This window comes from Lissotriton helveticus, chromosome 7, assembly GCF_964261635.1.
Source record: "Lissotriton helveticus chromosome 7, aLisHel1.1, whole genome shotgun sequence".
Taxonomy (NCBI): domain Eukaryota; kingdom Metazoa; phylum Chordata; class Amphibia; order Caudata; family Salamandridae; genus Lissotriton; species Lissotriton helveticus.
This window is the reverse complement of record NC_136068.1, coordinates 1,083,669,342-1,083,682,340: the sequence shown is the minus strand read 5'-3', so window position 1 is coordinate 1,083,682,340 and position 12,999 is coordinate 1,083,669,342. Positions and strand designations below refer to the sequence as shown.

General features: G+C 48.1%; 1 protein-coding gene across 2 annotated transcripts in view; it reads right to left on the bottom strand.

Annotated features, from left to right (window-relative positions):
- RPTOR (regulatory associated protein of MTOR complex 1) overlaps positions 1–12,999 on the bottom strand; it is a 2,181,859-nt gene that overhangs the window by 481,735 nt on the left and 1,687,125 nt on the right. For both annotated transcript variants that reach the window (XM_078654105.1, XM_078654106.1), the window contains exon 23: positions 10,616–10,805. In XM_078654105.1, the coding sequence (XP_078510231.1) occupies positions 10,616–10,805 (190 nt within the window). The remainder of the gene's footprint in view (positions 1–10,615; positions 10,806–12,999) is intronic.

The following is a 12,999-nucleotide window of genomic DNA, read 5'->3' as shown; positions in this document are numbered from 1 at the left end:
CCATCCCCATACCCACAATTCCGACAAACCCTCTGAGGCTCCCATCATTCAACAACAGAGGTTCCGTCCCTAACAACCTCAGAAAAGTTCCCCTCACATTAGAAAGCTCGACCACCCTTCACTCTCCCAAACTCAAATGCATCTTACTCAACTGCAGATCGGCCCAGAGACACTCCTCCGACATCGCTGATCTCGTCTCAGCTAGGGATCTGGACCTGGCCATTCTAACGGAAACGTGGCTTACTGAAGCCTCTACCCCGATTATGGACATACTAGTCCCCCCCAATTATCACATCATTAGGCTGGACAGGTCTCCTGGCAAGACGGGCGGGGGAATTGCATGCATTTTTAGGAGCAACCTCTCCGTTACTAAAATCACCCCCCCTCCTTCTCCTCCAGTGAACTCCTCTGCCTCGACATCACCAGCGACGGCAAACAAGCTTGTGCTTTACATCTCATCTATCACCCGCCTGGTGACAATCTCATATTCACCCAACAACTCATGGACATGATCACTTCCAATGCCGGTCGGCAGACAACCCAAGTCTACCTGGGGGACTTCAATCTCCACTGGAACGATCAGAAAGACACAGTGGTGAATAGTCTCAAAACTTTCCTTAATGCGCTTGACCTCACCCAAATATGCGATAGACCAACACACGACAAAGGCTCGATACTCGATCTCATCATTGCCAAAGAGAACTCAACACAACTGGAGGCGATTCAACCCTGCGACTGGTCTGATCACCACATTATCACCTTCTTTATCAATGAAAAAGTTAAACCTATCCCAGTTCAACCAATCAAAACCAAAACATGGAAAAGGGACTTGAAGAACCTTAACCCCTCTACCCTGCCTCCCCACATTGGCAATCTCCTCCTTCCCCCTTCAGGTGCCTCGGATGTTCAATCACTGATGGACCACTACCTTGACTCTATGAACACAGTAGTCAATGAAGTCGCCCCACTGCAACTGAAGAGAGTCTCCACCAAAACTTCTAACCCCTGGTATGATGATAGACTCAATGACGACAGGCGCTCTATGCGAATGGCAGAACGCACCTGGAGATCGGACCCTTCAGCACTACACCTCAAAAGGCTTAAGAACAAGAGAAACGCCTACTTCAGGAAAATAAAGCGCACAAAGGCGGACTTCTTTAGCCGCCAGCTGGACCAAGCAAAAAACAGGCCAAGAAAGTTGTTTGAACTAATCAAGACCCAAACAAAGACTCAACCATTACAATCAAACAGCACAACAAGCGACATCCCACACTGTGAAGCCTTCTCTGCTTTCTTTAAGCTAAAGACTGACAACATAAGAAATGACCTCATCATGGATGTAAGTCGATTCCCCAACGCCACCAGAATGTCTTACACTCAACCTAAAAACAAGGCATCTTGGCTGCATTTCGATACCTACTCGGAAGAAGCAATATGCAAACTGCACTGCACCTTGAAGCCCTCTAATCACCTCACTGACCCTCTACCTGCTAAGGCTGTAAAAGACGTCATCCCCTTGCTCCTCCCTCTCTGGACCAAAATCATCAACAGCTCCCTGCAACAAGGCCGTATTCCGGACTCCCTCAAGGTGGGGCAAGTCACGCCTATACTCAAGAAACCTACAGCTGATCCGTCTGACCTAAACAATTACCGGCCCATCACCAATATCCCCACCCTGGCCAAACTGCTGGAAAAATGTGTCCAACTACAACTAACTAAACACATTGACCAATTTGACCTCCTCAACCCTCATCAATCAGGCTTCCGAGCGAAACATAGCACGGAAACAGCTATGACACACATAATTGATGACGCCCTCCAAATTCTTGATCGTAATGAGTCCTGCCTCCTCATCCTTCTTGACCTCTCGTCAGCATTTGACACGGTCAAACATGAGAACTTGCTGGAGCTGCTAAGCACTAGAATGGGACTATCGGGAACTGTTCTCAAATGGTTTTCGTCCTTCCTTCACAACCGGTCACAGAAGTTCAAGATCGACAATGTGCTATCCACACCTGTGCCTGCAGATCTAGGTGTTCCACAAAGATCCTCCCTCTCCCACACACTGTTCAACCTCGTCATGGAACCGCTCGCCACCTTGCTCCAAGCTTCCAATGTCCAATTCCATATGTACGCCGACGACACACAACTCTACCTAAAGCTACAATCCCCGGAAGATATCAAACATCTGAACTCCACGCTTATTAACACTCAATCTTGGCTGGCAGATAATCACCTCAAACTAAATGCTCTGAAAACCGAGTTCCTACTCATCTCACCCCCGGCGAAAATATCCATCACCCAAACATGGCTCAATAACCTAACAGCACTCAATGTCCAACCTACCATCGTGGACTCGGCGAAATCCCTAGGCATCACACTCGATGCCAAGCTCAACATGCAGCAGCACGTTAGCAAAGCCACAAAAGCAGCTAATTTCCAAATCAACACATTGAGGAAAATTAAACCCTTCCTCCCTGCCAAAGACTTCCAAACTGCTGTACAATCTCTAGTCATCCCTCGAATAGACTACGGAATTGTGGCCCTCAGCGGACTCCCGCTATCCACAACTGCACCCTTAAGAGCCTCCCTGAACGCTGCAGCAAGACTCATTACTGGCTCAAGAAAACATTCGCATATATCCCCAGACTTAAAGTCTCTAAAATGGCTGCCTTTTGAAGCCAGAATACAGCTAAAAATTGCAGTTATGACACACGCGGCCGTGCACCACAATGCACCCAACTACCTCGCTCAAAAGTTGTCTATCTCAGGAGGTTCGAGGTCCAATAGAAGTACAAAAAACCTACTCCTGAAACCGCGTAGATTCCGGAAAGAGAAAACATACAAACGCTCCTTCTCTGGAATGGCACCCAGGATTTGGAACGCGCTCCCGCCTGAAACTAGGCTGATCTCCTCCACTGCACTCTTCAAGAAAGAGGTGAAAACCATCCTTCTTGCCAAGATCTCCTGAACATGAGTGGTACTGTATCAGAGACTCTGCATTGCTTTGTATCACTGTTCACCTTGTCCTCTGGCACTTTACCTCTAACTTGATGTTGTCACTACCAATATATGACACACGCTGATTCACTCTCCAGATGCCCCCACTCAGTGTTCTCGCTTCACTAAGACTTTGGTATAAGCCATCCACACACCCAAGGTGCACCTCTATAGTGGGATCAATGACTTGTACCGTCTTATATTACTTGTTTACCTGATTGTATATTGATATGTTTTATGTATGTTACTATTATCCCACCATGTTATTGACTACCATACGCATTGTGCCAGTACCCATTATCTCTGTTCACCCCTACTGCCCCTACCCTGTCTTTGTGAAGCGCTCTGATATCTGTAAGGATCTTGTTCGCGCTACATAAAACTTTGAATAAATAAATAAAATAAAATAAATAAATAAATCAATTCCCTTCACACTGCGGCTGCGCGGAAGGAGACGTAGACGGACCATTACAACTTCAATGGGCCCCGAACACCAGGAAGGCCAGACGCTCGCTAAAAAAAAGGTTGTGCCAGCCACAGCAGGACGTGATGTGACTCGAGGAGCATTCCGGTAGCACCAGGGCAAGTTGACGACACAGCACGGCAATGTGGCCGACAGGAACTCCAAAATGGCAAGGTAACCACAGCATCCAGCAAAACGCGGTGGAGAAGACTGGGGACTGGACAACTCGTCGCCACTGAAAAGGAGGACAACACGCAGGTGGGTTTACCAGCTTCCTTTATTCCCATCTGGTCTCTCCAGCTCCCCAGCAGGAGCTGCCTAAACCCTGCATTCCGTGTTATGCGTAGGGAACACTAAGGAAAGGAATGCACAAGGACAACACTCTACCCCACTCCAGATCCCAACAGTTGGTCAGTGCTGTGAAATAAAATCAACGGTTCAAATCATACAAGCTTTAAAATCAGAGATACATAGATCATGATGCCGTCTTTTAATCAGGATAAAAGACTGAATATGTGATGTGAAGTAACAGCATACTGGTGTGTACAATAGGTCTCGCAACCCCACTGGGACAATAACAGATTTATAGGTAAGGTACGGCTCCACAGGCACAGGTCTATACACCTATGATTTACCCAAACCCCTCACGTCCCCCCAAACATGATCAGGCCCAAGATTACTGAAAAGGCCCAGTATCCAGACTGCACACATCAGATGAGAGGAACATCAAAGCTTTTAGCTTCAGCTAGTAGAGGGTAGAGTCGAAGGATAAGCAGAATATGGATCTTTCTTTCTGGAAAGTGTTATACATCTGACTGCAGTATCATCAGCACAGCAATACAATTCCAACAGCGCTTGTTTATGAACAGTTGCTTAAATAGTAATACTGCACTTGTGCAACATATGGTCATTTTCTAATTCTATCAATTAAATTGGAGACAAAAACATCTTGCTAAACGAGTAGATCTGTGCAGAATTCTGTTAGTAACCTTGAAACCCATCACTAGGGGGGGAAGGGGAGGGGGGAAATAATTGTAATTCTGGGAGTGCACCATCGCAGTATGTCTACCACGAGGGATTTTTCAATACCATTTTCCACTTTTAAGACTGGCTATAATTTCCTTCCCATTTAACATCCTTTTCTATTTGAGTAGTGCAGCTCTTGTAGAACAAGTTACTTACCTCCGGTAACGATGTATCTGTAAGAGACATATGTTAGTTGTAGATTCCTTACACCTTTAGAATTTGCCCCAGGCGTCAGTCTGGATCCGGAGATTTTTCTTTAGCAGTAACCCTGCAAGTCGGTAGGTGTCGTCGGTCGACTCTGCGTCTGTCATAAGTGTTGTGACTGCTGTGATGATGTTGCTGTGTCTACTTAGACACCACCCCTCAGTTCTGACACGACTTTCAACGCCAGAAGTGCAGAACCATGCAAGACACTGACCACTGGTGCACCACAACTAAGGCACTATATGGGAGTTCCTATCTCCAGGAATCAGTTTGCAGAGCGGGGAGGAAGGGTGGGGCGGTATGGAATCTACAACTAACATTTGTCGCTTACAGATAAATCTTTACCAAAGGTAAGTAAGTTGTTCATCTGAACGAGACAGTTAGTTGTAAATTTCTTACCTTTAGAACAGATACCCCGGCAATGCCATACCCTGAGGAGGGCCTGCAAACCAAGTTCAGACAAGGAAGTCCTGGAGGAACAAACAGGCAAAATAGCCGTCCTTCCAGACTTGGCTGTTCAGACAGTAATGTCTGGTAAACGTGTGCAGAGATGCCAACGTTGCCACCTGGCAGATATCAAGAAGTGAGACTCCGCATGCCAATGCAGTGGGTGCTGCCATAGCCCTAGTGGAATAAGCACGCAACCTCAATGGAGGATCTTTCTTCGCTAAAGCATAGCAGTTCTTTATGCAAAGGACAACCTATCGAGAGATGGTATGTTTTTGAACAGCCCGGCCTTTCTTGGCACGCATGTATCCAATAAAGAGTTGATCATCCACCCGGAAATCTTTTGTGCGGTCAAGGTAGAATGACAGCGCACGTTTAGGGTCCAGGCGGTGGAGTCTATCCTCCTCCTCCAAAGGAGGTAGGAAAAAAGTGGGCAAAGTGATAGATTGTCCTACATGTAATGGTGTAATAACTTTAGAAAGAAACAAAGGCCTAGTTCTAAGCACCACTTTGTCCGGATGCACAGAGAAGAAAGGGGGCTTGGAAGACAGAGCTTGAAACCCGCTCTGCCTGCAAGCAGGGATGATGGCCACAAGGAAGGCAGTTTTGTTAGTGAGGAGCCTGAGAGGACAGTTATGAAGAAGCTTGAAGGGAGCACACATAAGGTATGGGAGAACAAAATTCAAGTCCCACTGGGTCGTTATGAAAGGAGATGGAGGAAATAGATGAGTAAGGCCCTTAAAGAACCTATTAACAAAAGGAGACTTGAAAAAGGATGGCTTATCTGGCAGCAGAAGAAAAGCAGAGATAGCTGCAAGATAACCTTTGAGAGTGTCAGAGCCCTGCTGGGGCAAAGAAAGTATATACAAAAGGACCTCTGAAAGAGGGACAGAAAGGGGATCCACAGCCTTTGCTGTGCACCATGCCACAAACTAGCTTCATCTACCGGCATATACTGATTTAGTGCAGGAAAACCTGGCTGCTAAGATGACATTCCAGACTTCGGGCGAAGGTCGAAAGCTGTCAACTGTTGCCGCTCAATCTCCACGCAAGGAGTTGGAGCCTGTACTGGTTCGGGAGGAGAACCCTTCCTGCTGCTGCGGCAGAAGATCCTCCCGAAGGGGTAGACTGAGCGGAGGATCGATCGCTATGCTCAGAAGCTTGGGGTACCAGACTCTTCGTGCCCAGTCCAGATCCCAAAGAAGATCTTGGGCCCGGTCGTGCTCAATCTTCTTGAGCTCTCGGAGCAGTAGTGGTACAGGCGGAAAAGCATAAAGGAGGCTGTAGTTCCACTCGCGACGAAAAGCGTTTCCGAGCAACTGCCGCCTTCGAAACTCCAACGTGCAATACTGCTGACATTCCACGTTCTTTTTGGTGGTGAACAGATCTAACCAAGGCTCTCCCCACCGCTGGAAGAGACCTTGCAACACCTCTGAATGAATACGCCTTCCTTGATCGACCAACCACCGACGGTTGAGTTTGTCCGCCCTGGCATTCAGAGAACCTGCCAGGTGTTGAACCACCAGTGTCATGTCCTGATGTCCCAGCCATGTCCAGAGGCGAAGAGTCTCCTGACAAAAGGGCCACAACCCCACCTGCCCTGTTTGTTGCAGTACCACATGGCGATGGTGTTGTTTGTTAACACCTGTACCACTTTCCCGTAGAGAGAGGGAAGGAATGCCTTCAGTGCCAGTCGGATCACCCGGAGCTCCAACAAGTTGATATGGAGCCCGGACTCTGCCGGAGACCAGGCGCCTCTGATCTACGGCTCTCCCAGATTGCCGCCCCATCCCAGGAGTGATGCGTCTGTCACCACTGTTAGATCTGGTTGGGAAAAGGAGAGAGAACTGCCTCGGACCCAAGCTTGGTTTGTTAGCCTTCACTGCAATTGTTGTGCAGTTCCCTCTAAGATCTGAACGTAGTCGGAAAGATTCCCCTGATGCTGCGCCCACTGGAATTTCAGGTCCCACTGCAGAGCCCACAGAAGCCATCTGGGCTGATCTACTAGCAGGATGCAGGAGACCATGAGTCCCAGCAGCCTCAGAGTCATTTTCAAAGAAATATAGGATAGCGGCTGAAACATCGGTATCATGGCCCGAATATCACAGACTCGCTGCTCGGGAGGATAGACCCAAAACTGTGGTGGACTGGCCCGCCCGCTGGATCCCAGACACGCAAGGTTGCTGGGTCCCACATCAGCGGCCACGCAGAGGCTGGGCAGCTTGCGTGTACCGATGGCTAGACTGGGCCAGATGTGGCTGGGTGCCCCTTCTGTAGCCACGAAAGGGACGAACAGCAGACTGGAGTGGGCGAGAAGGTGCAGTGAGGCCCAAAGATCTGGCCGTACCTCTAGAAGCTTTGAAGCGCTCAAGCGCTGGGTCTGCTTTGCCACCAAAAAGATGACGGCCAACAAAAGGCATGTCTTCCAAGTAGACTGGACATCCCCCCCAAAAAAAGCCACATGTCCTCAACAAGGCATAGCGCCTACGGGCTACCGCTGCCCAGTGAGTCGTCGTTATCCAGTTCACATCTAATGGTGAATTTGACTGAGTCTCTCCCAATGCCACTCCCTGGAAGAGAAAGGCCCGGCCTCCTCCGGGCACTGAGGGTAGCACCTGCACGACCGTATCCCAGATGGTATGGGAGTAGTGGCCCAAGAGGCAGAAGGGAATGCTCCTTTAGAAGAAAAGGCTTGTACCATCAAGCTTTCAGGGTAAGGGTGTTGGGTCTAGAACACTGGGTCACCCGGAGCAGGGCGGTGATGGCGGGCTATTGTCCTCTCCACAGGAAGCCTCTGCTGGGCTTGGACCAAGAGCCCAGGAGGACATCAGTGATATTGAACGGCAATAGAGGTTCAGAAGAGGACGCCGCAGGCTGAAGCAACTCTGTCAGGAGGTTAGTCCTGACTGCCACGAAGGGAGCTCAAGGCCCAAGACCTCAGCCACCCTTCTCACCACCACAGAATAGGACACACTATCCTCCGTAGCCACAGTAGCGGGAGAAAGCAAACCAGTGTCTGGAGATGTATCCAGACCACTGGCATCACCCAGGTCCTCTCGCCAGTCCAGTTCCGCTAGCTGGTCAGTTAAAGGGTCCAATGACCACTCGCAGTCTTCATCACCACCCTCTGGTCGGTAGGGAACACCAGGTATGAACCGGGGAACAAAAGTACCCTCGGGCTCCGGTTCTGACATTGGTCCGGCTCCGGGTCCAACTCGGGGATGACGATGGGGACGGTGTCGACAGGGGGGCACGGTTGATGCCGGGGGTGTCATCATCGGGAACAGTGCCAGGGAAGGTCGAGTAAGATCGACCGGCATCGATCCGGATCCAGGCCTGGATCCGCTGGGGCCCTCTGGCGCCGGGGCCAGAGCCGCCGGCATCAGAGGCCCAGGATCCTGGGCCCACTCCGCAGGGCCCGAAGGCTTGCCAGCAGAGTCGTGCTGCCCAAAGATGAGGTGTAAGGCCTCACAGAACTGCTTAAGTTGGGCTGGGGACGTTCCGGCTCCTGGAAAGGGTGAGAGGCGCTGAGTTAGAGCCTTTGAGCGATGACTCTCCGAGTCCTGTGTCACATCAGCCTACAGACAGGGAGAATATGAAGAGCGCTTGCGCTTCTTCGCTTCCTTCTTCTTGTGTTTCAACCTACCAGAAGTCCTCGACGACTTAGAGTGCAACGAAGAGTGAGAGGTCTGCGAACGGTCTTGGGACCTTCCTCTTGAACAATACCAGGAACGACGTGGAACTGACTGCCGGGCCTCCAACAACTTTCGGAACCGATCCCGCAAAGTCTTCGGGTTAATGGCCCGGCAGTCGGAGTACGCCTGTGGGTCGAAGTCACGCTTCAGACACCACAAGCACTCTGTCACCGACATCATCTTGTGACAGGACCCGCAGGGCTTGAAACCAATCCGACGTTGGGACATCCCTCGTGCACCAGGAGTTCAAGACTAGAAAAAGACGTCCACAAAAGTCACAAAAAAAGTTAGCCAAAAAACGGCTAAGGGGTAGTTCTCTCCAAATCTGCGATAGGGTGGCGCGGAAAAAGAAAGAATTGATGGTGGTGTGGAAAAAGAAGGAACTGATGTCAGTGTGCAAGGGCGGAGTCTAGGTAAGCACCACAACGTCATCCCGGCCACCACCATGCCGATGACGGACGCGGAGTCGACTGACACCACCTACCGACGTGCATGGGTACTGCTAAAGAAAAATCTCCTGACCCAGACTCATGCCTGGGGGAAATTCTAAAGGTAAGGAATCTACAATTAACTGTCTCTTTCAGATATAGGGCTATGTTTCTACTAGATACCATTTTTTTTTTCCACCAATCCTCAAACAAAAGTTTTTTTTTCACCATTTAAGAGCTTGATAAAAATTCTAATTAATAGACCCTACTCTAAAATGTATTTCCAATTCTCCCCTTTCAAGTCATGGGTTTCAACACCCTTCTTGCCTTATTGACGCACCATTTGTACTGTTCACCATTCATAATTCTTAATATTTTAAAACGTTAGCAGCGCTGGGTATAAGTAAATGCCAACATAAGATAGTGGTAGGGTAGTCCGTATTAGCACTCTTACACCTCACCTCCATGTAAATAACTCTTCCTACATGGAAGGGAAAAGAAATTAAATCTTATGAATACGTTTTCTATATGTATGTTAACTACAGTGAGACAAGAGAGGCGTCGAGAGGCGTCAGGAGATCGAAGCAATGTGTAAGATTGGGAAAGTCTACACCTTATTCTCCATATGCACAAAACCAGCATACTCACTTCTCAGTTGTATTGTGGATGTGGCTCTTTGACAAAAAAATATGATTTTAAAGTGTGCGATCCTATGAATCAATAAGGGTCCGATTCAGTTCTTGGGGGACTCCACATCGGGAGACCAGCTACTTTATCTGGCAGGAGATGTAAGGCCACTTCTGGAGGCATGGCGTCTTGCCTCCTCAGTCATCGCCAAGGTGGGGCTGACAGTCATTCCACCATCATGAACAGTGGCTTTCCCTTGACCTCACTCTGAGGTGGAAGAATACACAGCAGAGCGGACGTCACCACTCTCGTCTTAATCAGAGTACTAATCACCCGATACTTCAGCTGCCCTGACCAACCTCACAATCAGGTAACCATATGTTGACTGAGACAACTGGGACCAAAAGGGAAGGTTTGCTGATGTGTATTTAGTAAAATGAGGAGCCCACTGGAATGCAGCAACTGCCACAGAGAGCCATTGCATGGAATCTTCCACGCAGAGAGCAAAACAAATGACATTCCAAATCACAGCAATCCCAAAATCATGCATTAATATAGTATGTAACACCATGGTATGACGTATTAGGTCAGCACTTGACAGACGACACTGTACACTAACCTGGTCTCCTCCTCAATCTTTGTACGCCTATGGGGCAACAGCGCATACAGAAAGTCAAAGTTCACTCACACTTCCCTCTCAGAGGTTACAAAACCCTCACACTTACCAGTTCAGGGCCCTTATCAAACATCTTTCTTGTTCGGGGAAACTGATGCGAGTGGGGGGTGTACTGGACTCCGATGCTGCTGCCGCCCACGTTGGCTGGTCGTATTGATGTGAGTTCCCGGATGGGTGGCTGCTTGTTGATATCGTTGGTCAAACTCGAGCTGCTGGTGCTGGGCATCGGAGGGGATCCGCTGCGGGTGGAGAAGGGAAAGATGACCAGAGCAGTGAAAGGGACAGTAGTGCTAGTCAAACAAAACCTAGAGCACATGGAACCGCGCACCTTTCAAACCTACGGTCTACAAGTAATTCATAGTGATCCAGTGGTAGACAGTTTAAAAAGGCACACAGTTATATCGACTAGAGGTGGGCCAGCGACTGAAAGCTCGAGCCACGCTCGAGCCTGAAGTCTGGCTCAGCTCGAGCTACTGTTGGAACCTCAAACACATAACGAGCCAAGCCTTCATGTGGTTCTTGCCTGCCTCCCTCACTCTACCCAGAAAGTGGCATTAATGACAAGCTTACCGACTTGGGAACCAGGTTTGAGTCTCAGCGACAGCTCAACATCCCGTAATTCTGTGCGAATCACTTAATCTCCCCATGCCAATAACGTAATGAGGTACTCACCTAAAGCCTCCATCACAATGCAGGTCTTTACAACAAATATGCTTTTACAAATTTTGTTGTAAAGGTATAAATGGTAAAGGCATATTCGTGGTAAAAGTTTTAAAGGTAGTTTACCTTTAAGTATCACACTCACTCACACACACACACTCTCTCTCACACACACACACACACACACACACACACACACACACACACACACACACACACACACACACACACACACACACACACACACACACACACACACACACACACACACACACACACACACACACACACACACACACACACACACACACACACACACACACACACACACACACACACACACACACAGGTTTAAGGCAGGTAAGGGTAACAGGTTTTCAATTTGTAAGGGGTTTTAGGGCTTAAGGTGGGTATGGATTTTTGGGTGGCAAGGGCAATTTTAGGATTTAGGGTGGGTATGGCTTTTTGGGTGGCAAGAGCAATTTTAGGGTGGGTATGGCTTTTTGGGTGGCAAGGGTGTTTTTAGGGTGGGTATTGCTTTTTGGGTAGCAAGGGTATGTTTAGGGTAGTTATGGCTTTTTGGGTGGCAAGGGCATTTTTAGGGTGGGATGGGTTTTTGGGTGGCAAGGGTATTTTAGGGTAGGTATGGATTTTTGGGTAGCAAGGATATTTTCAGGGTGGGAATGGGTTCTTTGGTGGAAGGGTATTATTAGTGTTTAGGGTAAGTGTGGGTAATTGAGTGATAAGAATGTATTAAGCATATATAATATATATAATATATATATATATATATATATATATATATATATATATATAATATATATATATATATGTGTGTGTGTGTGTATGTGTGTGTGTGTGTGTGTGTGTGTGTGTGTGAACATATGTTATACTTACCTGTTAAATTTTTACCAGACATGTGCCTTTACAACGAGAATTTGTTGTAAATGCTTTCATGGCAAAGGCATAAGCAGGGTAAAGACATGCGTGGTAATTGAATACGTGGTAGTGTTGCGGTCATTGTAAGGACCACGGGGTAAATGCATATGTGGTAATGGCATGTGTGGTTCAGTCATACAAGCATATCAAATAGATACCCGTTTATTGGACGATTTATACATAGTGAAACTAGAAAGCCTGGATAAGTCGCGGTTTCCCCTCTCAAATTGCGTGACGGAGGCAAATCTTTCATTGCACCAAAACTCCCCATAACAAAGCACTTTCAAATATGTAAGCTTAGAATACCTGCTGTACAAAAACCTATTTTGTTTGATTTAATAGACTATAATGTTCCTCCATAGTAATCGGGGCCAAGTACAAGGTTTACCTGATAACTTGTCTTGCATGTTTGTTGTATGATTTACAAACCTAAAGATTTTAGGACTCGGCTCGCGCATGGGCCATAGGAGCCGAGCCAGACCCATGGTTCTGCTGTCCTGGTCAACTTGTTGGCTCGCCCACCTCTATATGTACTGAGAAAAAGCAAACCTAATGAACAAGTTACTTACCTTCGGTAACTATATATCTGTAAGAAACATTAGTAGTGATAGATTCCTTACCTTAGAATTAGCCCCAGGCGTCCGACTGGATCTGGAAAGCAGTATCCCTGCGCGTCGGAAGGTGGGGTCGTGCGGCTCTGCGACTGTCGTTGGCATCGTGGTCGCCGAGATGACGTTGCGACAGCTACTTAGACGCCGCCCTTGCGCGCTGATGTCAGTTCTATACATGACTTTCCACGCCAGGAATGCAGAGACATGCAAGATACTGACCACT